This window comes from Ovis aries, chromosome 22 (assembly GCF_016772045.2).
Source record: "Ovis aries strain OAR_USU_Benz2616 breed Rambouillet chromosome 22, ARS-UI_Ramb_v3.0, whole genome shotgun sequence".
Classification (NCBI taxonomy): Eukaryota; Metazoa; Chordata; class Mammalia; order Artiodactyla; family Bovidae; genus Ovis; species Ovis aries.
In genome coordinates this window covers 39,285,922-39,312,550 of record NC_056075.1, presented here as the reverse complement: position 1 = coordinate 39,312,550, position 26,629 = coordinate 39,285,922, and the positions used below count along the sequence as shown (strand labels likewise).

Sequence of the window (26,629 nt, the reverse complement as noted above, 5' to 3'; positions counted from 1 at the left end):
TTTTGAGTTACATTATTACTTTATTTTCCTTTTTTTTACACATAGCATTAAAGTCATCCCACATACAGATATTTCTATGGCTCCTTACACATTTTATTCTATCGAAAGTATCATAGCTATGAGATGACAAAAATCATCCCATTAAAATGGCAACATTTCTGAAAAACGGGCTTCATATTTAGTGATGAGAAACTGACTCCCCATCTACTCCCCCAGCCGAAAAAGACTCCCTCGATCCAGAGCTAGACAGACAGTTCACATCCATGGCTAACACGTGGGGCCCATACAGAGAAGGCTTCAAAACAACAAGCTATAGGGTTATTAAACTTGTAACAAGCAACTTCTTTATTTGTACGGAATACGAACACAAGAAAAGCATCTTTTTCCTTTTTAGCCCTTTTATTAGTGTGTTTTGCCTCCACCCAAGTTACTGCATACCCAGCGGCTATGAAGAGTAAAAACCAACTGATTTTAAGTCCCTGAAATGCATGCAACTTCTAATTCCCTAAAGCACACAATCAGTTCCCAGTCTCCAGGGCTGACCCTTCACTTCACGGAGACTACGGTGCTGCCGGGTTAGCAGCTGTGTCTGTTGTGCCGCTGGGGTCTGGAGCTGCTGCTGCTTTGGCTTCCGGCGGCTGGGTCTCGGTTTTGGAGTCTTCTCCGTCTCCAGCACTCTTCTTGCTCTTGTCTGCAGCCATCTCCATGATCTCCTGTAGTGGCTGATCGGTCTCAAGGGAGCTGGGCTGGAGTTCATAAACCTGGACTTGACCCGGGACATCTATTGCTTTCTGTTCAAGTTTTTCCAAGATGGTCTGAACCTTCCTGACCCCATCTCTCCTGGCCTGGCGGACATCAGCTCGTCCTTCTGGGTCTACCGAATCCAGGGCCAGCAGCTCTTTGGTCAGATACTCTTCTATCATCAGGTACTTTTTGTCCGTCTTCTTGCCTTCAAAGTTATCCACAGCCTGCTCCAGCCCTTGCACTTTCTCCAGGATGGCTTCCACTTTCAGCACACCTGGATGCTTTGGGGGCACTTCAGCCTCTCCTGGTTTAGGGGGTGCAGCTTCCGCAGGGGCAGGACTGGGGGCTGCTCTCTCTTCTGCAGCCACATTCTTAGGGGGAGAGGGGACCGCAGAGGGGATGGTAGGAGGGGCGGGGCTAGGAGGACAAGGCACAGGAGCGGAAGGAACCTTTATTTCCACCTTCTCAGAGGGAGGTGGGGGCTTCTGCGAAACAGGTTGAGCATCCACCTCCTTTCGGATCACTTGGATCGGGATGTGTCCGGGAGGGAGATCTGGTCCAATTGGGCCCGGCCTGCTTTCTGGCTTGTTTTCAGGTTGGGGAATAGGCGAAGGTTCTCGATGGGTCATGGGCTGTGGGGAAGAGGCAAGGACACAGACAATTTTAACGGCTGAGTCACAGGTGGTCATTTGTAGCTAGAACTGACTAGAAGGAAATGGGAACGACTTTTAAAAAGTTTAACAGTATAAAAGAGATTTTCAAAGTCAACTGAAACCAGTTATAACAATAAAATATGGTATTCATCATGTATTATGGGGCTTCCCAGGTGGGGCTAGTGGTAAAGAACCCATCTGCCAATGCACAAGAGATAAAGACGTGAGTTCGATCCCTGGGTCAGGAAGATCCCCTGGAGGAGGGCATGGCAACCCACTCTAGTATTCCTGCCTGGAGAATCCCATGGACGGAGGAGCCTGGCGGGCTACAGTCCATGGGGTCCCCAGGAATCAGACATGACCGAGAGACTTAGCGTGACCAGCACACATGCCTTATATGCACCCAAACCACTGTCATGCTTCCGTTTGTTACCCCGGGCTCTCAGTCTGCTATCTCTTACTGACTTTTTCTGGAGATGGAATTCTTATGGCAATGAAAAGAAAACCAACATGATTTTTCAAAAAGGAAAATACCCCAGACTCATGCTGACTCCCGAGTCACTTTAGCTCAAAGCAAAGTCCTGGGTGACTGACTATCAGGGGATGGAGCCGTGGAGTAATCATTGCCACTTGACCCCTTCTGTGTGACAGTCTCTGCTCAGGGTGTGACCTTCCCAGCTCCTGTTTCAGCAAAGTTATAATCGTCTTTTTTTTTTTAAACCTATGACAGCCTTGTGGTTTCTGCCCAGACTGATGTGTTTTTTTGAGAATAAGCAAGATGCCCCAAACGGGTAACCCTATAAGACTTCTGCTTGGACACATTTGTGCCAGAGCTGATACTGGCACAGTGCAGCACCTCCACACTGACGACACGGCTACAGAGGCTGAGATACTCTTGAACGTGACTGAGATACTCTAACGTGAGATACTCTTTAACGTGACTATAAGCTACAGGCGTATTCTAAAAAATGAACTATGCCTGCAACATTCAAGTGAATATCTAAAACCCTCTTAAAAAAATCTCACACACTCTGATTTCATCAACTGGGAAACAGGAGTTAGACGATAACACTTGTAAAGTACTCCATATTAAAAACACTAAATCCCACTATAATATTCATTAGGTCAAATCTTTGCAAGCCTCCAACATGGGATCTCTGAACAAGCTGTGAAAGGTAGGCCACTACAAACAAGTAAGATTAAGCGGAAATAGGATTACATATTGTTTCACCAGTTACACAAAATATATAGGAAAGATATGAGAGGAAACACTGCCAGCTTTGCAAATGAGCACTTCTTTCCCATTTGAAAGGATTACTGAGTTTAAGTAAGGATCTGATGGACGCTTGGCTATTTGAACACCACTAGCCTCCTTTTCCATCAAATCTCTTCTGCCAACCAGAAGTCCTCAACTTTGGCCCTTAGCATTCATGAACTAGCCACACGCCTCTCCTTGGACTTTAAAGCAATAGCTGAGTAAGTGATTTTAGAAACACTTAAGAGGGGGTGAGCCCGCTGGCTTGTACTTTTCCAAAACTTTTCAAGGTCATGATAGCAGAAAAAGACTGAGAAACTGATCCAGATTAAAGGAGACTAAAGGCAAACGACACCTGCATGCAGTGCTCATGATCCTAGACTACATCCTAGAACAAAGGGGAAACTGCTCTAAAGGAGATGTGGAAATGAACCGTGTATGAGACAATAATGTCGTAAGGATGTTAACCATCCTACATCTGATATTTCTAATGTGGTTATGAATGAGAAGGTAGCTCTCTTAGGAAAACATCTGCTGTCATATTTAGGGGTACAGGGGCATGTTATTTATAACTAAATCTCAAACAAAAATATACATAATATGTGGAGGGAGGAAAAATGACAAGGCAAATGGAGTAAAATGTAAACAGTGAATATGGCTGAATCTTTGCTTTCATGACCTTTATGTATACTGGACTTCCATCCTGTAAGGTTGGAATCATTTCCAAATAGAAAAGACAAAAACAAAACAAAAACAAAAGCCAGCAACAGGAAAGCACTCTGTTAGAGGGCCCTGGACAGTGTCCCCATTCGTAGGAAGAAGATGCCCTCCATTTGTTTAACGGGGGCTTTCCTTTTAAGAACAGTGGTCAAGAATTCACTCAGCAGCTGAGGGGCCCTGACTGCTGGGTATTCTGCGGCTCTAAAACTAGAAGACTGCTTCCCCCAGGGATCAGTGCCTGCACACTTCTGTGCTGTGTGCTGTGCTAAGTCGCTTCAGTCATGACCGACTCTTTGTAACTCTATGTACTGTGCCCACCAGGCTCCTCTGTCCATGAGATTCTCTGGGAAGAATACTGGAGTGGGTTGCCATGCCCTCCTCCAGGGAATCTTCCTCACCCAGGGATCAAACCTGCATCTCTTGTATCGCTTGCATTGGCAGCTGGGTTCTTGACCACTAGTGCCACCTGGAAAGCTAGTGCATGCCTCTACCGAAGGTTAAACGGGCACTGCCTGTGACTTTCACCAGATAGGCGGGAAGGTTTCCCAGCCACCCAGCCAGCCGGGCATCAGCCGGGCAACACGGTCCTTTACTGCAAAGGGTAAGACATGCTGCCTGTGGTCAAGGTCAGAGCAGAGCTGAAGAGAGCAGATGAACACTTCCGAAATGCATAGAATAATCAGATGCTGAGCTGTAAGAGACTAGGCACCCTGGGAAAAGATGAGGAGGCTGCATGGAAGCCGCAAGACCGGCTTGTCCCCTGAAGGATGGGAAAAGTTTAGATTGTGGAGGCATCTCAGGAAGTGGGTTCAGTGTGAGGAAAGAAACAAGAGAAGAGACAACAGATGAAAGGGCCAGCAGGGTGCAGAAGGGGTATCCGTGAGGCAGGAGATGGAGGCTGCAGCTGGAGTGGGAGTGGGGTGTGGCAGGGCATGATGGGCAGAGGACACCTGGGCCCCAGATATGTGACGTTGTGCTCTGCCCACCTTTCCCCATCACGGTGGTTGGAACTCTGCCCCTGAGGCAGCTGCAACAAAGAACGAGCAAAAGCTGTAGAAGGCACCAGAGGTTCACAGCCCTCACCCGCATTTCTGCTGGTGACCAGCATTGTTCCAGGATCTCGGTCTCCCCAGGAAGGGCTGATGAGGGCAGGGGACCCAGGACACCTGCACAGAGCTCCTCCGGCCCTGGAGAGATGCCACCCCAGCCCATCTGCGACATCAACTCCCATACCTGAGGCCTGTCGACCGTGGTCTGCACACGGACAGATGGCGGGGGTGGCACCGGTGTGCTGCTTCTGGCTGGAGAGCCCTCCCGGCTGGACGCACCCCGGACGGGAGGCCGGAAGGGGGATGCAGTCCACGTGGTCCGGGGCTCCCAGTCATCCCCCTGGATCTTGTGGTACACGGGCTGGTGCGTCTGGTACTCGCCCTGCTGAGCTGGGTAGTGCGTCTTCTGGGCTTGGTGGAAGGATGGCTGGGCTGCCGGCCGGGTGACGTTCTGCTCATGTATCACAGGGATGGAAATGTAGCCCCGGGGGAGCTGATGACCACCCAGGCTGCTCCTGCCGGAGGAGGTGGGCAAGCTGGCTGAGGAGGAGGACGAGGAGCAGTCCGAGGCCGCTGGAGACTGGGACCGCTGCAAGACACAGAACACACAGCCACATGGCCCTGTGAATCCCCCTGGCCTGGCTTGCTGACTCTGCCCCCTGTACATGCCTGCTCAGGGTGGCAGGTTTAACACAACCTCCCACCTGTTAAGCCTTTCCAGTGTCTACATGTACTGGTAAGATGGGGAATTCAGCAGTCAAGAGGCCTGGGCTCAAATTCTCAACAGCCCGATAGCTTTGCTGTTTTAGTCGCTAAGTTGCATCCGACTCTTTGCGACCTCATGGACTGAAGCCCACAAGGCTTCTCTGTCCATGGGATTTTCCAGGCAAGAATATTGGAGTGGGTTGCCATGCCCTCATCCAGGGGATCTTCTGGACCCAGGGGTTGAATCTTGGTCTCCTGCATTGCAGGCAGATTCTTTACTGTTAATGAGCTGCTTTTGAAGTATAGAAAAGAGTAACCCCTCCTCACCTGACTAACTTGAAGGTTCTATAAAAGAATTAGTGGGTGTGTCTGGCACCAGCACCACCCACAGGAAGTGCTCACTAAGTTTTAGTTATTGTTGTCACTTCATTTCCGCTTTCCTGAACTCTTTTCCTGCTTATCCTCAAAGAACCCAGGGGGCAGCAGGAAGGAACCACGTCCCCATGTGGACCGAGGCAGGCCAGGCCTCTCTCCCTTCCTGACCGCCTACTTTCTATTTTGGAAGAGCAGAAGAGTGTTTCCCCAGCTGGCTTCTAAGGCCCCTGCTAGGTTAAATTTGTGAAGATTTCTCTGACGCATCACTTTTGATTTTTACAACAAAAACATTACAAATGCAGGTACTGCCTCTCCAAGAAAGGGAAAGTGCCTCCTGTGTGAGTGTGTGCTCAGTCACGTCCGACTCTTTGCAACCCCACGGACTGCAGCCTACCAGGCTCCTCTGTGGATATAATTTTCCAGGCAAGAATACTGGAGTGGATTGCCATTTCCTTCTCCAGAGGAACTTCCCAAACCAGGGATCCGACTCACGTCTCTTGCCTCTCCTGCACTGGCAGGCGGGTTCTTTACCACTGCACCACCTGACGCCTCCATTAACTATGTTTTTCACCTGGAGTGAGCATTTCTGCTCAAGAGCAGTGCGGGGGACACAGCGGGATGGTGTGCTGACAGGAAAACCCAGAGGGCCTATGGCTCAGTGTACCTCCTGGGGTCGACTGGCCTTCAAGTCTCAGCTAAGAACCAGGTTAAGGACTATGCTTTAAATGTTAGTGCAAGGAAATGCTGACCTCAGACTTAAAGCCTGAAAATATTATTTTATGCTTTGTTTTACACGGTGGACACTGTGAGGGCAGGCATGTGGTCTCATTTTCACGTCAGCATAGCTCCGAGCAGTTAACACTCACCCGTGAACACTGAACTGAGTGAAATGCCACAGAGTCTCTCTGTGTTTCCGACACAGAAAGCTCAGGGGGAATGAGGGGTGTCATAGGGGGAGCCAAAAGGCCAGGCTTTCAGGCCCTGCAATGCCACTTCCGACTTTATGCTTTTGGACCAAGCTGTTTACCCCTTCTTGAGCCCCAGTTCCTGAGCTTCAGAAACAAACCACAATCTCTGCTCATCAGAAAAACCAGCCTGTGAAATGCTGGGGGGACATGGGGCTGTCAGCAAGCTATCTTTGCTGTGTGATGCCGGCCAGGCCCCGATACCCCACATTTCACGGAGCTGTCATGAGGGTCTGGTGTCATCTGTGGTCTGGGGCAGCCCAGGAAGCATGAAACCCAGCTCCCCGCCATCCCTCCCCCTGCCCACACAGGTCACGGTCATATCGGCCTGTGAGCCAGGCCTCTCCTTACCTCGGGTCCATGGGAAGCTGGAGGCTGGGCCGTTGCAGCAGCTGCCACTGGTGCACTCGGTTTATCCGGCTGGCTCGCTTCCGCCACACCCCGCAGGGGTGACTGGGATCTCGGGGGAGCTGCTGCAGCAGCCTCGGTTTGGAAGCGCTGTGTCCCGGGCTGGGAGTAGGCAAAGACAGGGTGCGGCCGGCTCGGGGCGCCTTCATGGAGGACGGGGATGGGAATGTAGCCTGGCCGGAGCTGAGGGTACACGGCATGACCTTCTCTAGTGGGCAGCAGCCTGGGGCCCTCCCGCGAAGGCCCATTTGCAGAGGATGCGGTTTCCTAAAAGTGAGAGGAGACACAGACCTGTTAGAAACTGAGAAGGAAACAGCCCTGAGGAGGAGAAAGCATAATGCCACATGCTCTGATCTTTCAGAGTGACTCTGGGCCCCACGGTGCCAGCCAGGAGCAAGGACAGCTGAGCACAGAAACTGTGGGTACCTCCCCCGATCCCCTACTTCTTCCAGACCCCTCCTCCCTTGCTGAAGCTGCTGCTGGCCCAGCAGTTTAAGAATGAGAAGCATCAAGAAAAAGAAAGAGACGAGCAAGGTTATCTGTGGCGCAGAGGAGAAGTCCCAGTTTCCCCAGCTGGTAACAGGTTTTTGTTCTGGATGACAAGGCAGCCTTGCATACAGCGGAGTCCCCGACAGCCTCCCAAACCTTCAGAGACCCAGATCAGAAGATGCTAGGAGGATTCAATGCCAACTCGCTAAGGGGATTACAGCCGGCATCTCGGCTTCCTAAACGGTCCTCACATTTCCTGACAACGCAGACTCGCGGGGGACCCTCGACACAGGCTACAGCTCAGAAATCTGCAGAGAAGGGGCAGCGGCGGGCAGGCAGCCTCCTCAGGAATATTTTCAGAACAAGCGGCAAGAAAGGGAGATACCCGAGGAATGCAGAAGAAGCACAGGATGAGAACAAAACCCGGGGATTAGTTGTGCTGGTCTTGTGATGCCAACAAAGCCTGCTTGGCGAGGAGCGGCTGGGGTCCCTCCTACGTCCTCTCATGAAGTTCTCTCTTCAGTGGCCTGGCTATTTTGGGACCCTTGAGAAGGCCAAGTTCCAGATGTACCACAGAGAAAGATCCTGTTTCAGACAACAAGGCTGGCCAGTCACTCACCAGGCAATGTCACTCCTCACCAAGCAAAGGCTGGGCAACTGAAGCCAGGGACCCCTGCGGCTTTCTGTCCTGACCATCTCCTGAGCACTAGAGGGTCCTTTCACAGAGGAGGGGGCTGAGGATTCGTGCCACTTCTATGGATCCAAGTGGACAAGCTATTATGCCTCCTTACGAGGCATCCCCCTGAATGGCAAACACCAGAAGGCTTGAGGCTCTATTCCCGCTGGGGCGAAGCTGGTCACAAGGAGGGCAAGCCCTGGACCTTAGATCTTTCAGACCTGTGAACCTCTCTCTGGCCTCCTGCTGAGCTCGCCACCCCAGTGGGCCTCCCAGCACTTCGGAGAGGCCCGAGTGTTGCCGTGTCCTTGGGGACATCGGCAGACAGGCGGTACTCTCAGATTAGAATACCCACGTGCTCAGGGTGGCGGCATTATTTTAGCCTGCTTAACTCTCGGGTCATCCAAGAGCAGGGAGTGGGTCCAGGCGTCACATTCAGAAGCGCATTCCTGCCACGAGACGGGCACCAGAAGGAAGGCAGCAGCAGCGCTGAAGGAGGCCCGTGCTGCTGGGTGCTGACTCATCACAGGCCGGCTAGGCACCTCGTCCTCGCCCTGGGGCACCATCCCTCCAGCCTGGAGCGGAGCCTGGACAAGTGCGGGGGGCGGTGTCCCTGCTGGCCTCCTCCTGGCCACGCACTAGAGCAGAGATGGGCAGGTTAGCAGCCCTCGTCCGCTGGCTGGCCCCTGGTGAACAGCCTGCTCCCAAGCTACTGGGTACGATGGTTCACAACCAGCAAGGCTCAATCCCTGCCGGCCAGGGCCGCGTGGAACAAACAGGACGACCGCCTGGAGAGCACAGGGGCCCACCTGGGCTTCTCTAGTAGGGTGGGGTTTCCTAAAGAGGGCTCCCGTTCTTTCTTACCTCTGTTAGTAACCATTCTTTCATTGGGGGTAAGTCTCTTCACCTCTCGGAGCCTTAATCCCCTTTGCTAGAACATGGAGTTAGCAACACCCACTTCACAGGTCTGTAGTGAGCTGTTACGAGTGCCCATGGCGAGGGGTTTGCCCAGGGGGCTGAAAGACATTCCCTTCTTAAACGGGCACAGGATGCTTCAACTCAAGACGCCCAGGGATCAAAGGAATCAAATCTGAAGGACTCAGTTAACCAGTGGTAACCGGAGTCAGGAAGGTGGACACACCTGGAGGAAATGGTAGTCGTCTGGGAAGGGACCCTCTGAGGAGATGGAGAAGTTCTCTCTCTCTGGGTGGTGGAGATAAATGAGTGTACACCCATGTATGAGAGCGGTTTCTCACAGTCTCGTCGTCTCTGGAGCCCCCACGCTGCCCATCTCCTGCCTCAGTCCACCCAGGCTGAACCCCTGAGGGCAGCCACCCCCCACCACCCTGCTGTTAGCCGTGCCTCCACCTCAGAGCCTCCGGGGCCTGGAAGCCTTAGAGAGGCCTGGCTGAGTGAGGCCTGGCCACTCCTGGGGGAAGCCCCTGGATCCAGAAGGTCCGAGGGCGGGCCTGCCAATACATTTTATGCATCTCGCCGAATATATTTTGTGCCTCAGTTGAAAATGGAAAGGGAAGAAAAAGGAAGGAAGAAGGGGAGGAGGCAGAGGAGCAGTTCCGCCTGCCCTGGGGCTGTGAGAGCACAGCCAATACCTGGCCTGGGTCTTGGGGCAGCGGAGGGAAGCCTGGTCGCTGTAGGCCGGGTCGGGGGCGTCAGGGGCCAAGCAGGAAAAAAGGGAGGCTGGGAGGGGCCCAGAGGCTGCTTTCCTATAGATCTTCGGCCTGCACTTCCGGTTCCTTGTGAACAAACAGCTCATTTATGCCGTTTCATAAAAACCCCATGCATCTCTTCATGATTGTCGTGTCTAAAAGAAGGCAGGCGCCCTGATACTCTGGTGGGTGGCGGCGGGGGTGTGTGGCAGGCTTTGTTTAGAAAACACTGCTTGAGGTCATCTCACGTCTATGGACTAGAAAACTAACACTTCTCCTTGAACGAAAATTTAAACCCGAGTGAAACGCCCGCCCGTGACAAGGTCCGCACGGGGTGCTGATGCCGCCTCTGTTCCCACTCTACTCTCGTTAGAGCCCTGTCAGCAACAAATGCTTCAAGACTACAAACCAAACTGAAGGACCCCCGAGAGCCATACTGCCCTTTTAACCTTCTGTGGTGTTTCATCAGAGTCTAGTGAAAGAAAAGATGTACTTTTTTTCTGGGGGTGGGGTGGGGGAAGACTTTAAAATGTTTAATTTATATTAAAGTATTTATATAACAATGTATTTAAAATAAGTATACATTCAAATGGCTTTCCTGGTGGCTCAGACGGTAAAGCGTCTGCCTGGAATGCAGGAGACCTGGGTTCGATCCCTGGGTCAGGAAGATTCCCTGGAGAAGGAAATGGCAACCCGCTCCAGGTACTCTTGCCTGGAAAATTCCATGGATGGAGGAGTCTGGTGGGCTACAGTCCACGCGGTCGCAAAGAGTCGGACATGACTGAGTGACTTCACTTTCTTTCTATACATTCAAATGTATATAATAAATATCTATTATAAATATTTATAATTCTCCTAGAAAACGTCTAGAACATGTCTCCTTAGTCCCATAAGAAGTGTTCTCAAGTTCAAGCCCAAGCCTCTTGGTTATGCTGGCCGGCATCTGTCATGAAGACGCACTACCTGGCCCGCCCTGACCTTGCTGGGGCCCGGGACCTCCATCTCCTGGGGGTTTCGCTCCTGCGAGGTCCTGCGATAGGGACGGGGTGCCAGCGAAGTGGCCAAGCAGACGACAGCCGGCCCAGCCTCCCCACCGCCGCCTGCCTCGCTTCCTGAGGATCGGTGACAGCATCACAGGAATTACCCTCCAGGCAGCTCAGCTCATTACCCTTATCTGCGGGCAGAGCCATCAGGAATACATTCATACAAAATCCAATTAGGAAATCAGAGCCTGACTCCACTGCTTATCTCACTGCACTAATTTATAAAATGAACTGGCCAATTCTTCTTCTTTGGGCATTATTTTAAAATCCTCTGCAGGTGCCAAACAACTCCACGAGAAGGCCACGATGAAAAGCAGGAAAAATTGCCTTAGATGAGCCAAAACTTGCCCTAGCAAATACCAAGTATTACTAGATAAGCCTGGGGTCAGGTTCTGAGCTTGGACAAGGGTGTGGCTTACAAACAGGTCTTATTTACTCATTGTTGTTGTTCCGTTGCTAAGTTGTGTCCAACTTTTGCAAACCCATGGACTGTAGCACATCAGGCTCCTCTGTCCTCCATTATCTCTGGAGTCTGCTTAAACTCACATCCATTGAGTTGGTGATGCCATCCAACCATCTCATCCTCTGCGGTCCCCATCTCCTTTGGCCCTCAATCTTTCCCAGCATCAGGGTCTTTTCCAGTGAGTCAGCTCTTTGCATCAGGTCACCAAAGTATTAGAGTTTCGTCTTCAGTGTTAGTCCTTGCAGTGGATATTCTGGGTTGACTTTCTTTAGGATTGACTGGTTCGATCTCCTGCAGTCCAAGGGACTCTGAGAGGATGACTACGCTTCACCACTGATTTTTAGTAACAGCGTGGGCACTAAGGGACAGCTAGTAGACTTGGAAAGAGACCGCACGTGGTCCCAGAGCCAGCTCTGCCCCTAAGGAGGCACTACGGAAGCAGCTTACTCCTACCCCCCCCCCAACCTCCAGTTTCCTGAGCTGTGAAATGGTGTGCTATAAAGCAGTGGTTCTCAGACTCTAGGGGCGTCTGGAACACCCAGGAAATTAAAAAAAAAAAAATGCAGATTCGCTGTTCAGTCCTAGCAAAGTCTGACTCAGAAGGTCTGTGGGGAAACCCAGCCCCAACGGCCCTGGGAGCACAGCTCTAAATGAGGGTCCTTCCAGCTCACCTTCTCCCTGACCTCTCATCCCAAGATCTCTCCTAGCTGTAAACACCTACATAAGGCTCAAACACAAGGAAAAATTGATGCTGCAGAAATCTAAAAATGATCACTCTTAACTGTACTCAGTTAAATCACATCAGTAATCGCTGGAACTCAAGGTGCCCTGAAGTTTCAGGAAGAGGAGGAGTTCCCTGTGCTATACAGTAGACTAGGGACCTCAAAAGCAGGCTGGGACCATAAGCCCTGAAAACCGTGCCCCCGTGAGCCCCAACCTCAGCTCCACAGTGCGTGTTCTTTAAAACGTGGGCGGAGCAGCTACAAACCACGATCTGAATGAAGGGGAACAGCCACAGAGGCAACTCAGAGCACCACCGCCTTGACAGCCCTGGAGTCTTAAGTAGGACACACTCTATTAACTGGGTTTTTAGGCCAGAAGAGCCTCATGCCTGTCAGCTAGTGACTTTTACTAATGATACTTCCAAGACTTCTAAAACAAGGGGGAAAAAAAAAGATGAAGGGAAATAAGAATCCAGGGACTCCCCATTTAGCAAGGACCTGGATCAAAATAAAGTGGCTTGGGCTCGCCTCTCTCAGGCAGGAAGCAAAACAAAAGAAAAGCTTCCTTCTAAAGCGCACACAGAGACCCGAGCTTCAAGGTCCTACAAAACCTTCCGTTTGGTATTATAGGCCACAGAAAAGAAACAGGAATTATTGCCAATGTGATATATAAACAGATACCTACTCGAAACTCCCACTAGAGTGTGGTAAAGGGTCTCTTCCACTGCCCCCAACCCTGTTTGGGGGCACATTAAGAGACACTGGGCAAACTCTGAATAATAAGCAAAGACCACATCCACCAAAGTCTGTTTACAGCACTCCTGGTGGGACAAGAGTCTACACTCTAAGCAATCTAGTCCCAGGTGATTGAAGGTTTTATCTAATATACCTGTTATTAGAGTATGTACACTTCTCTACAAAACAGAGCTACAGATGTACAAAATAAACTTATGGTTACCAGCGGGGAAGGGGGGATAAACTGAAATATGGGGATTGACATATACACATAAAGCAGATAACTGATAAGGACCTACTGAATAGCACAAGGAACTCTACTCAATACATCTGTAACGGCCTACCTGAGAAAAGAATCTAAAAAAGAGTGGATATAGGTAATGTATAACTCATCCACTTGGCTATACACCTGAAATTAACACAGTATTGTCAATCAACTATATTCCAACAGCGATTTTTTTAAAAGAAGTATGTGGCCCTGATCCTGGGATTACTGAGATGGGTGTCCCTATGCGCTTTTACTAGGGAAAATTTTTTTTCAAAAACATGACATTGCTTCTCTTTTCAGCTGTGTCCCAACAGGTAGGAATGAACCAGTGTGAGCCCCCATCTCCAAGCTGCCATCCTAGACTCCAATCCCGCCCTGCTGCTTGCCAGCTATGTGCTCTCAGACAGGACTCCTTGCTACTGAGACTCAGGTCCCCTAGCTTATAAAAATCCCCGTGCCTGTTGCCAAATTAAAGTGAAATAAGGCACAAGAAAGTCTCTGTGAACTCTGAGCTGTCCCGTGCCCTGTACAACCGCGCTCTTCCAGTCCACAAATAGTGACTGATGGACCCAGCTTCTCCCAAGCAACTGCTGGTTGGGCCTACTGTTCAGAAAGTTGTAAATTCAGGTTGCTTCCTCAGTGGTCTCACCCAAGTTGGTAATGAGCCTGTTAAAAGTTTAAAGCCCTTTTATCTGAGAGTCCTAAGAGCACTAATTAGCAGGGATGCCATTTTCTCTGTTAAGACATGTTATCTAATGTTTCATACTGGAAGCAAACACAGTCAAAGACAACTCCAGAGGCCTGAGCCCTACACTTTCCTCTGCCTTCAGGAGGCCCCCAACCCTGGAGGGGCTGCCTTGCAGACAATCAACACCCAGTCTGCAGTGACTGTAATGCCTGCACACGTGCCCCTCAGGCCCAGGGGGAAGAGTCAAGCCAGTCTGGGGCAGAAGGAGTCGCCTAGGAGTAGAAAGTCTGCTAATGTCCCTTCAACATCCCCAGGGTGTCCTCCATGGCATGTAAGTCATCTCCAGGCCACAGCCGAGTATGTCCCCTGCTGGAGAGAGTGCTCAGAGCTCAGAGTCTCTCACTCCCTGGAGCCCCTTTCAAGGGTTCCCAAGGTCACAGGGGAAGTGGCTGCAAAACCAAGAAGAAAACCCTGGGTCATGGGAGTTCAGCTCCTGAACTCAGTGGCTTCAGGGAATTTAAAAAACTACCTACTTCCTCCTCAGGAAAAAAAAAAATAGGGATCTGCTTTAATCAATCTAAAGCCACAAGTCACAGATGGAAAAGCACCTGAAATCTCCATATCAGGAAGCAAACTCTTGACTGAATTTAGGGAAAGAGACCCCTTCACCCCACGGGTACGTTTCCACTGGTTTTTCAAGGTTCTGTCCCAGAGGCCAGCCATGCATAGCATCTGTTGGTAGCAGGGTGCTAGCTTTACTGGACATGCATTCTGCACAAAACACAATTCCCCAATAGGAATAAAAGTCAAATCTCCAATTCATCAACCACAGCTCAAGCAAGGGGAGACTGACAGATGGTGGCAGCCCTGGGAGGAATTTCTTGCAGGGTGCGGGGGGCGCGGGGGGAGGGACTCCTCCCTGCCTAGGCAGCTTCTCAAAGCACTCCTTTCCCAACAACCACACTCCCTCAAGAGGATGGTGAAAATTAGAAACACCCTCCCTCTGCTTCCGCCCCTTAGGGCAGGGTCCAGAACACCTGTGCATATGGCCGATGCCACCCCCCCCCAACACCCTTGGGCACCTGGTTGCTGCTGGCAATGTCCTCAGGCCCAGACAGAGACCCTCCCCTCGATCAGACACGGTTGAGGGTAAACACAGCACTCCCTGAAGAACACAGAACACACAACTGCCCTGGCCTGTCTTGGGCAGGGGATCTGGGGCCAAGGCTACAAACTGCTGGGGCTGTGGGCTGCAGGTCTGGCTGAAGCTCCAGAAGGCTGACGCCCGTGCTGAGTTCCTGCCCAGCTCCTGTGCATCCCCCACAAGGGGCCTAGGAACCCCCAGGGAAGGGTGCTGAGGGCGTCCAGACACTGGTGGAAGGACAATCAGCTGAGGTGGTTCAGGGGCCATAAGAGGAGCCCTTGCCTCGGGAAACAAGACTTCATGCCCATTTGGGAATCGGCAGACCCACATCCAGCCAGCACTGTCTACTGTGTGGGGAAGCAGAGCCCTTCTCCGAGAATCCCCTCCAACTTCTTGGTAGAGGCTGGGGCTCTCCCCACAGATTGCACACACGTCTCAGGTCAGGCCCTGGCTCCTCACAACCCTGCTGGATGGGTACTGGTGTACGCCCATTTCTCAGAAGGGGAGACTGAGGCCGGGGGTGGGGAGGTGAGTGATTTTACCTGAGACCACCGGACATGTGAACCCTTTCGCTATTCCTGCCACACCTGTACACTGTGGGATTAATGACTGTTGGTGGCTAAGGTCAAACGAACGTCTGCAAACCCTTCGTCTTCCTGGGGGTGAAATCGCAGCAGGAGGGAAAGCATTTCATTTCGCCTGGTGGAGTTGAGCTGAGCTGAGGCGCAGACCTGGAACATTCAGTTCAAGTGTGCTCTGGGCCAGGGAGCCAAGGCTCAATGCTGAGTCACCGCCTGGCTGAGGCAGGGCAGCGAGAGTGGGGCACTCAGTTCTGAGTCACCACAGACCGGAGACTCCTCAGGCCCAGTCCAGGGCCTCTGCTGGAAGCAAACCCAGGTCCAGCCCAGCAGCAGAGCTGGGTCCTACTCTGACCCTCGGGCTCCGTGGGATAATCTGGAACATTCAAAAAAGCCATGTGGCTGCCTTCCCTGCTACACACATGTTCTTTCCTATCTTCCTGCCGTTTCCACTTCTAAACCATTCATTCATTCATTCTTTGTCCATGAAAGAATTTTTAATGTAATTGAAAAAAACACAACAATTCTACTTTAAATTTTCAAGAAACCGAGGAAGTTACTTCAAAATAGGAAATGCCTGTTCTTCAACAGGATGCTAGGGAATTTTCAGGGCTAAGTCTCATCTCCCTCACTCAGGACACAGCTCTAGGTGGGGGGGCTCTCAGGAGGCACTTACTGTACATAGGACTTCACAGGTGGCACAGTGGTAAAGAATCCGCCTGCCAGTGCAGGAGGCACAGAGACGTGGGTTTGACCCCTGGGTCGGGAAGATCCCCTGGAGTGGGAAATGGCAACCCACTCCAATATTCTTGCCTGGAGAATCCCACGGACAGAGGAGCCTGGTGGGCTACAGTCCATGGGGTCGCAAACAGTCAGGCATGACCGAGTACACGCACGCTATACACTATATTATGGAGGCAGCGAGCAATCTGCAATCCTGGGCTCTTCAGAACTGACAGTGAGTAACAGGCTTCGCCGCTCTGCAGTGTCTGACCTTACTGCCAGCCTCACAAATGGAAAAACTGGAGACAGACTCCTCGGACAGCCCTGGCTTAGTGGCGTCTGGCTGCCGACAGCAACCAACCTCCCTGGCAGGCCGGCTCTAAGACGCTGTGTCACTGGCGGGGACATCCAGACATGTAAAGATGAACTTAGGCAATCAATACCCACGTCCCCTGTGGAGAAAAGGCCATTCAGAAATTCAATAAAAAGGAACCGGCAACTGGGAGATGTTTGGGGATGAGGCTGACGCCGCTTAGGAACCGACAGAAGGCTCCCCGCAACACGCACGTCAGTAAGGGACGCTTTTCTTCAACAGCCTGTCCACTCCGGAGCCCAGGCCCACGTTTTCCTCTTCTCCGCACAGAGTCTTACACACTGACCCCGTGGACCCTGCCAGGCCCTGAAGAGGCAGAGAGATGAAAGAGACGCAGAGTCTGCCTCTGGGACGCTCAGCCCACAGGGACGTGACCTTGAGGCAAAGCAGGAACGTGCTGCCTTTTGGAGGAAAGTTTCAAATTGAAGTAATGTGGCATCTAGAGCCGAGATGGGCTGCTTCCAATCCGAGAGATGGGGGAAACACTTTGTGGAAAATGGCCCTGAAGGAGGCAGAACTGTCCTCTGTGTGACATTTAACACCATGACTTGCAGAGAGCGGGCACTCAAAAAATTTCGGCAGAGATGAATGAGTGGAGACCGGGGCTCGTCTTCTCAGCTCAGACCCAGGTTCAGGAAAGGAGCCAATGTGCCTGACGAGCTGTAGGAGATGGACTCAAGGCTGTTTAAAATCGGGGCTGTGCCCAGCGAGCTGGAGTATAAAGGTCTAAGTTTAAAGCAGCAACCAGGCCTGCTAGCAGCGAGTCTGTCTGTCACCTGGGGTGGAGGCAAAGCTCTGCTCACAACAGTCTGTTCTGTCACAGCTGACAGGCTTCAGGCCAGGCACCTCCCCTCTCTCCACGTCTGTCTCCTCGTGTATAAGGTGAATCTGACAGCTTCCACCTTTGTGAGTGCCTTTGAGGGTTTAAACAGATAAGGTTTGTAAAAGCACCCACCTGTGTCTGGCACATGTCTGCAAAGGTGTTGACAGACGGGAAAAATTAGTTCCTCCCTTCCTACAGAAATTCTGATTAAGCTTTTGCGAGCTGCCTGACTGGCTGAAAAGCTGCCGAGGCCCCCAAAGAAATCGTCCTAGAAATATGTTAAGACTGAACAACACCAGCTATTTCACCCGGCCGCACGGTGCCAAACAAGGGCTGGAGATCAACTTTCACATCTGCAAAAGGAGGGGACTTGGAGCCTCGCTTCCAAAGTCCAGCTTTTTGTCTGAGAGCTGAGGCACAAAAGGATCACGGGCATGCAGACTTGATTCACGAGCCATGGGGAGCCACGAGGGCCTGGAGAACTCTACTGTCAGGTATGAGAGAGGTTTCCTTTCAGTTCATCAACACTAGAGGATCCTCAGAGGTTCCCAATAAGCAAAGCCATCAGCTACTGCTCCCAGTTTCTCTATATAAGGCGTCTTAAACATGTTAAGAGCAACATTAACACAGCAAAACTATGAAGGAGAAAGAGTAGGTTTGGATTTATGCATGGCTTCCTAATTTTTACGAAAAATGCCAGGTCATTTTTAAATGTCAATGGGAAGGAACCAACGTGTAGAGTGGTTTATATAAGGCAACTGTGTGTCATTCCAGAAACGAGGACAACGCTAATCAAGCCTCATGGGTGGTATGAAGCTTTCTGACTCACAGGCAGCCCCAGCAGCAGCATCAAACAGCTAAGCCTTCCCGGCCCTGGCTAACGTCAACCACCACCACAGTTCCTGCACGCTGTCTCTACCCCCTGTAAAGGGCAAATATACGCCACGACACAGGGGACAAGTTATTGGTCAGGTCTTGCATAGCCCAAACACAGACTGTTCGTCAGAGGGGAGAACGAAGGTCCTGGATGAGCTGGGCTCCAAAGGTATTTGTTCGGCCATGTTCTTTATCAAACCCTCAGCAAATTGCTATTCATCTGTGATACAGACATTTGCTCCAGAGTCACTGCAACTGGCTGGAAACACAAAGGAAAGAATGGCCGCTCCTTTTCTGTGTTCTGATTCTAAGAGGTAGAAGAGCTTGCGATCGATCTGCAAACCACAAGATGATCTCATCTCTCGGAATATTCAGGAAGCTCTCCTGAACGTGAAGGGGAACAAATGGGTCTCTGCTTCAGCTGAAACTCAAACCAGCTCTGAGTTCCTCTGCAAGGATGCTCCTATCTGTTCCCTATAGGGCCTGAGGATAATCTGTCAAATGACTGGTGAGATTCAGCTGGCCTGCTTCTCCTGGGGTTCACAAGGGTCTGCGGATCACCTCCCCATACCTGGCACTGGCACCCTTCCAGGCTCCATCCCTCCCCCTGCCATCCTCATCGTCACCCCCAGAAACTCAGGCACCTGCTGAGTTTCACCAGGAAGGAAGGGAGGCTCGGGAGATAGCTCTGCAGGTTTAGATGTGAAGCAGGCTCCCTTGAGGATGCCAAGGCTCACACAGGTGCACACAAAGTCATAGCTCCCCCACGCCACCCCCTCTAGGATGTGGGATCATTGTCCTTTGGTGACTCCCAAGTGCCCGGGCGCCAGAATCAAGAACCAACAGGGCAGCTTTTTCTGACATATAGATTTCTAGGTCCTACCCTGAACAACCTGGACCCAACAAGGGAGTACGCACAGCTGGCAACCTGTGTTCTCCTCAGGCTTCCCTGGAGACTGCCAGGCTCGGGAATCCGTGCCCAGGCACCTCCAGGACCGGAAAAGCTAGAACTGCCCTGCTCCTCTGCCCAGGGAGGTTTGCAAGGGAGCGGCACAGCGCCACACTCCAAAGCATCTGGCCTGTTTATTTCACAAGGCGAGCCAAAGGAGCGGCCTGCATAGAAACTGTACATCTCAAAGAGGATGCCAAGCCCTCTTCCAGAGAAGGGGCCTGGACTGGTAGGAACTTGCCAGGAGACGTATGCAGAAAATCGATATCCAGGAAGACTGCAGGTGGGGAGGTTCAGATTCTCAGAGTGGAGCTGGAGTAGGCCCAAAGCCTTTGCCTTTAGCTGTCCTGCCTCTGCAGTGAAGGGCAAGATACTTTCACTTGCCCCCTCTTTAAAAATGGGATGAAAAGTCACTCTAAACACCTCAGGGAACCGGGAGAGGATCAACTCTAAGACAACAGCAAATAAAACTAAACCATACACAAAGTTCTAGTCTTCTTCTTTCCAAGAAATTCATTCATTTACCCATATGATTAAACTGCAAACACCCCAGAAACTGTCTTCCCCTGAAGACGGCTTTCTCTGCTTTTCATGTTCGGTGAATAGCTCTTTACTGACTGACAGCATCTTCCCTGGAAGGTAAGGATGCTCAGAGGGTCCTCGTAGCTCAGTTCCTCTAAAATGACCCTTTGTTTTTTGCCAGAGCTCTTTTCTCAATCCACATTAAGAAACCAATTTCTGATATAAAGTGCTAGTGAAGGATATTCATTTCATGGCAAATAGATGGGGAAACAATGGAAACAGTGAGAGACTTTATTTTGGGGAGGGGGCTCCAACATCACTGCAGATGGTGTTTGCAGCCAAGAAACTAAAAGACACTTGCTCCTTGGAAGAAAAGCTATGACCAACCTAGACTGCATATTAAAAAGCAGAGACATTACTTTGCCAACAAATGTCCTTCTAGTCAAGACTATGGTTTTTCCAGTAGTCATGTATGGATGTGAGAGTTGGACTATAAAGAAAGCTGAGCACTGAAGAACTGATGCTCTTGAACTGTGGTGTTGGAGAAAACTCTTGAGAGTCCCTTGGACTGCAAGGAGATCCAACCAGTCCATCCTAAAGAAAATCAGTCCTGAATGTTCATTGGAAGGACTGATGCTGAAACTGAAACTCCAATACTTCGGCCACCTGATGCGAAGAACTGACTCACTGGAAAAGACCCTGATGCTGGGAAAGACTGAAGGAGGGAGGAGAGGGGATGGATGACAGGATGAGATGCTTGGATGGTATCACCAACTCAATGGATATGAGTTTGAGTAAGCTCCGGGAGTTGGTGATGGACAGGGAAGCCTGGCATGCTGCAGTCCATGGGGTCCCAGAGAGCCAAACATGATTGAGCTACTGAACTGACTGAAAGAGTTTCCACTGTATTTATTTTCCATTGTATTTATTCTGGAGTGAGGTGTCATTCACAGAAGTTAAAGTGAATTAGTCACATAGTTGTTCTGTGTACATCAAAGCACAGTCTTGAAAGCCATGAAGCCCACAGAGCTAACGAAGTGAATGTTAGTTTTCTCCTTATGTTCTAGTGCCACGTTGAGAAATCTCAATTAATTTGGTAAGCAGCTCTTTTTTTGAGTTGATCACATCCAGCCATCACCATCCAAGTAGTCACAAAAGTCAGAAGGGCAGAAAAACAATCAAGTACTCCAGCCTTCCCAGTTCACACTTAAATTTCATAGAAATTTAAGAAATTTAAGACTCTTCTACCTTCCTCTGAACAATAAACTGCCTCTTAAATAGGACTTTCCGGTGTAGGTCTCTCTTTGCTATTGGTCCTGGCTGAATGGCCTTTGGAAACACATGTGAACTCTCTGGGTTTCTTTCTCAGAAAAAGAGAGGCTGAGCTAAAAGATCTTAAACGATCTTTCAACTTTAAAATTCTGTTAAATTTTCAAATCAACTTTTATGGCATCAAACTTCTGATTTACTAGCTCTTATGTTCTACTTGTTGAGAAAAATAACAGTAACTTAACCTGTTCCCCCCGCCCCCTTGCCTTGAAAAAGTTTGTAAAACCACAGCCTAACCATCCATCATACATAAGATCTCAACCTGCTGGGTGAGTTTCACGTTGAAAACCAAGCGCCAACAATGTGGCATGTACACTGAACTCACAGTGGATACGTTCCTACTTGACCTACACTCACCACCACTGACGCCAGTGGATTCTGACTCTTCCTGTCTCTATAGGAAGGAAGCCTCAAAAAGACAGGTTGGTTTTTTTTTTGGCCTCAGTAAAGATCTACACCCTTGCAGTCTGCAGTAACAGAGCTGGTTTAAAATGAGCTTTAGTTTCACTCAATAATGGGCTGAACAGACAAGCGAAAGGAATACATGGTTATGTCGATCCCAGCTAATTACAGCCTCTTGAAATAATTTTCAGGAATAAATATACAATTAATTTCTCATAAGCATAAGCTGCTGATTATACAATATCTCACTGTTGGGCACCAGAGTTTCATAAATATTTTAAAGGAAAAAGCTGCATAAAACTGAAGATGGTTAACACAGATTTTTTTCTTCTAAAACAATGGTTTATAAAACATTTTTAATTCTGTGAATTTTTAAATCTTAAAAATAACTTACCAGCTCTTTATGTCTTCTATTTTGCCCAGACTATTTCTTTTTGCCAAGCTTTACGTTTTGAAAAAGCTCAAAGTTATAAAAATTACAAGAGCAGTACAATTAGTTATAATTTTTTAAATTAACAGACTCATTCCAAGTTTATATTTTCAAATTTTCATGGTTCTAAGGATTAAGTAGTATATACACCCCTGCGTATATGTAAATGAGGCATACTTCTAATACAAAAGTATTACTACTAAATTATTTGTGTATTGGGGATAAGAAAAAATCCTAAATATTTTAGTAGCATAACGAGAAAGGGAATGTGTTGATTTTTTTTTTTTTTTAATCTCTTTCTGACCAGGGTGAGGCAGTATCTAAGGCAATAGTCAACTAGGAGACAGTCTCACATCTTCAGTTTAGAAATTGCCTGGAAGATTGCATCTTATTTTTAACAAGTCATACTAGAATATATTCCTAGTGAGGACAACTTTCAAACAATAATAGAGTTTTAATTTCAAATACAGAAGGGAAAAAATAAAGAAAAGGAATGCATTTACATCAGTCTCCTGAGTCACTCTGTGCCTGAGGTGGGAGAGTGAACTCCAGATACCCTCAACCAAGTTTAGGAACTTGAGGATGTAAAATTCCTAAGAGACCCTAAAGGACCCCCACAGAAGCTTGCCAACGGTCCCCTGGCGTCTGCCAAAGCACGGTCAGCAGAGAGAAAGGAGGATCTGAGCCCTGGAAGCCGGGTGGAGACCGTGGCAGGGCCTGGCCCGGGCCTTGGTGCTGAGCAGGCCGGCCACCCGTCGTCTCCTGGCCCAGGGCCCCTCGAATGGAGCCGGTGGACGGGACCTGGTGCCACCGCGCGGGTCCCGCTTCCCGCCCGACCCCCGGAAACCAAACACGGCCAAGGGAGGGCAGTCCTCTTGGGAAGCTCCCCAAACTGGCCCAGACGCCGGCCAAGGGCGGGCCTGGAGAGTGGGCTCGTGGGGGGCGCAGCAGGCCGACCCCCCTGGGAGCTGGCGTCCTTCTGGGGATCCGTGCATTCCAGGCGGCCTTCACTGACCTCCGAGGCACCGGCTGCGGCCGGCGGGCACCTGGCGCCTTGCGTCCCCGCAGCCGGGCCCAGTCCAGCCGCCCCCGCCCGGCCCTGTCCCTAGACTGGCCGTCGATGGGGGGCTGGGGGGAAGGTGGAGGGGGAGCCACTGGCAAGGGTGCGGCGCGGGCCTTGCTCACCTTGGGGCCCTCGGGGGGCACGCGCGGGTCGTTCCACGTCGTGGTGCGGTTGTTGTGGTCCACGAAGAAAGGCCAGCCGGTCTGCGGGTCGATCTTGATCTCCCAGCCGGGGGGCAGGGGGTCGCGGTCGCTGGCGCCGTTGCCGGACGCCATCTGCACCATGGGCGAGTGGGTGGCTGCGCTCATGCTGGGTCGGGGTCGGCCCGGAGGGGCGGCCGCCGGGGTGCTGGGTTGCAGGGTGCCTGGTCGCGGGGTGCCGGGTCACGGGGTCGCGGGGTGCCGGACCTCCAGGTGTAGGGTCGCTCGCTGGCCGCTGCCGGAGCGGAAAGTCGGGAGCGCCGCCGACGTGTCCGGGAAGCCGGCGCCGGGCACCTTTATGAATTAAAGGAGGGGGTGACGTGGCCGGAGAGGGCTGGAAGTGTCTGGAAATAGCCTCCTCGCTGCCAAAGGGGAAGGAGGAGATAAAGGGAGGTAGCAACTGGCCGGCTAGAAACTTCTGGTCCCATCCAGAGAAGTTGGCGGCGACGCGGGTTGGATGCGGAGCTCCGCCCTGAGTCATCAGCTATAATCGGGGCGGGGCGGGGCGTGGGCGGGGCGTGGGCGGGGCCTCCGCCGGCCGCCCCTCCTCCACCCCGCCACCTCTTCCCCCTATTCGCGGCTCCCCGGGTCGGGGGCTCCTGGCGGAGTCTTCCCTGAGCTGGGCGAGGGGTTTGCATCCGCGGGATCCCTGTGTCGCCGAGCGGCAGGTCGAGCGAACCCCCGGGGACGTCATCTGTGTGTCCTGGGCCGGTTTCGGTTTTCAGATTTGCTTGGTCTTCTTCGAGCCGCGTGGGTGTTCCCGGGACTGGCTCCTTCGTGTAAAAACAAACTCATCGTTAGCCTTTTAAGTCGTTGGGGATTAAACTAGAGTCTCTCCCACCTCGCCTTTGTACCCCCAGATTACTGATACTCCGGGACATTGGTGACCCTCAGTTAATCACTTTTCCCCATGGGCTTAAGGGCCGTCCGGAAAGGGCTCTGGAATGTTGATCCGACACCAGAAGCAAGCCAGGGCGAATAATGGAAGTACAAATAGAAATTCACCTGCCTTTCTTTCGAATCCTAAAGAAAGATTGCATCAGCGCATGCATGTTGCTGAAGCACATGTCTTAAACGTAGACTCTGTCGTTGCAGTGAAGAACTTTAAAGAAAAAACATTCTTTGGGGTTTGGGGCTTGTTGATGGTGCAAGTTGGTTCTTGCTATCTTAATCTGACCTTCATTTGGAAAGTAGTGTAAATCATGCGTGCTCAGTCACCTCCGACTCTTAGCGACCCTGTGGAGCCTGCCAGGCACCTCTGTCCAGGGAATAATACAGGAGTGGGTTGCCATTTCCCTCTCCAGGGGATCTTCCCGACCTAGGGATCAAACCCATGTTTCTTGCACTGCAGGCGGATTCTTTACCCACTGAGCCACCTGGGAAGCCCTTTGAAAAGTAGGAAAGAATACAAATTATGAAAAAAAATTTGTGTAATGAAATGGTGGTTGCACTTGTAACCTCCACCAAGCACCTCATTTCCTCTGGGAGAGAGAGAGAAAGTATGCCCCCAGAGGTGGTATGTTGGGAGGTCTCATTTTAGATTTTTAGGCCTGCAGGATCATTCCCTTCCCCAGAAACATTTTTGAGAAGATGCCTTGGGCTAAGTAATATTGGGCCCAATATTCCAACTCAAATGCAGAGGACATTCTGGAACCCTCAGAAACACTTTTTTGGAGTCTCTTCCCACCCCCAAATTACTCCTTTTAGAGCAAATGCTGAAGAGAACTGCCAATCATTTTCAATGGAATGGGGGTCTCACTTACATAGGTCTACTTACCAGCTTTGAAGTACAAAAACTCAGCTTTGTGAAAACACAGAGATGTTTAAGCCCTGTACTATGTCAGGCTTTCCAGGTGGCACAGAGGTAAAGAATCTACCTGCCAACAAGAAGATGCAGGTTTGATCCCTGAGTCAGGAAGTTCCCCTTGGAGAAGGAAATGGCAACCCACTCTAGTATTCTTGCCTGGAAAATCCCATGGACAGAGGAGCCTGGCAGGCTGCAGTCCATGGGGTCACAAAAGAGTCAGACATGACTTAGTGACTAAACAACAACTGACTCAAGTCACCACCAAATACATAAGAGACTGAGGTATAAACCCAAATGCTAGTGCACCAATTTACCATAAGAAGTATTATTATTGAAAGAGCTGGGCCTGCAAGTGCACTAGTCAGTGGGCCTCTTTTTTATTTTTACTTTTGGTCGCACTGGGTGCCACGTGGGATCTTAATTCACTGACCAGAGCTTGAACCTGTGTCCCCTGTATTGGAAGTACAGAGTCATAACCACTGGATTGCCAGGGAAGTCCCAGCGGCTCTCATATTTTTCCTTATTTCTGAAGCCTTGAGCAGAAGGTTGGGCCCAGAGTCCGTATTCAATAAATATGGATGTTTATTGAAGGTTGATTCCAAAGTGAATGTTTATTTGTATTTTCTTCCTTTGCTTGATTTCACTACAACTACATTTAAAGACGGAACATTCTTTGCTAGTGTTAACATTTGTTTGCTTTTTTGTTAGATTTGCTAGAGAAACAGGGAGGAAACAGTTTCCTCTGGGATTAACATACCCCACTTCTGAGAGTTATAGCCCATCAGGGGTTTCAAGTGGGTTTGTCTACAATGGAGTCATAAATCTTGGAGAACTGTCTAGAAGAAGCTCCTTTAAGCCATGCTGAATAATGAGGCACATGTCTACTCTTGATGGCTTTTTCTTTTTCTAGATCTTATGACACTCATTCCCCAGGGGCTATAGACTAGATATTTGTGTCCCCCAAAGCTCATATATTGAAACATATTCCCCAATGTGATGCCATTTGGAGGTGGGTCCTTTTGGAGATGCTTAGGTCATGAGGATGGAGCCCTTATGAATGAGCTTAACGCCCTTATACAAAATAAATAAATAAATAAATAAACCCATAGAGCTCTCTCCCTGCTTGCTTCCACCATGTGAAGGCACAGTGAGGAGATGGCTGTCCTCTGGCACCTGCTAGACACTGAATCAGCTGGTGCCTTGATCTTGGAATTTCCAGCCTCCAGAACTATGAGAAATACATTTCTATTGTTTATAAGCCCCCCTGGTCTGAGTTAGTCTGGTATAGTAGCTCGAATGGACCAAGACACAAGGCCTTCTGCAGTTCATTTGCCTATCAGAAGCTGAAGCATGACCCTGAATTTCCATTTTTCTCTTTCTAATCATCATTGAGTCTGTAGATGGCACCACCTCGGTACTCGTTGTTTATGGGTATCCTCTCTTTCTTCAGTACCACCAGCCTAGTCCAGGTCATCCTTGTCCCTCGTGTGGACCCTGGAAACAGCCTCTTAGGTTGTTCGTGTCCAATCCATTGCCAAAATGGTGGCCAGAGTGACCATTTTCAAGCACAAGTGGGCCATGTCCTTTCTCTGGTTAGAATGCTTGAATGGCTCCCCATCGCCCTTTTTATCTCCAAATCCAACGCTCATTGGCCTGGTGTGTAAAAGACCCTTCTTCCACTCTCTCTGATGCCCACTCTTTGCTGGCTCTGCTGGACTATATATATCATGAGCACACTACCTCCTCAACCTTCTTCACCACTGCTGACAGCTCCCACACCCTTTG

General features: G+C 50.4%; 1 protein-coding gene and 1 non-coding gene across 2 annotated transcripts; one reads left to right on the top strand and one right to left on the bottom strand.

Moving 5' to 3' along the window:
- On the bottom strand, positions 1–23,498 carry BAG3 (BAG cochaperone 3). Its single transcript, XM_004020234.5, has 4 exons — positions 22,960–23,498; positions 6,818–7,141; positions 4,606–5,010; positions 1–1,376 (listed from the first exon to the last, which is right to left on the bottom strand). Exons 1-4 carry the CDS (start codon positions 23,143–23,145, stop codon positions 561–563), a joined length of 1,731 nt encoding a protein of 576 aa, XP_004020283.2. The 5' UTR covers positions 23,146–23,498; the 3' UTR covers positions 1–560.
- On the top strand, positions 10,302–10,374 carry TRNAS-GGA (transfer RNA serine (anticodon GGA)). Its single transcript has one exon. It is a non-coding gene; the product is annotated as a tRNA-Ser (tRNA).
- Positions 23,499–26,629: the final 3,131 nt, after the last annotated feature.

Excerpts from the sequence above, each read along its gene's own strand:
- BAG3 (XM_004020234.5), bottom strand. The coding sequence starts at position 23,145 with ATGAGCGCAGCCACCCACTCGCCCATGGTGCAGATGGCGTCCGGCAAC. Across the intron at positions 5,011-6,817 it reads CAGCTTCCCATGGACCCGAG|CGGTCCCAGTCTCCAGCGGC; the intron begins GTAAGGAGAGGC and ends TGTGTCTTGCAG. Across the intron at positions 1,377-4,605 it reads CCACGGTCGACAGGCCTCAG|CCCATGACCCATCGAGAACC; the intron begins GTATGGGAGTTG and ends TCTTCCCCACAG.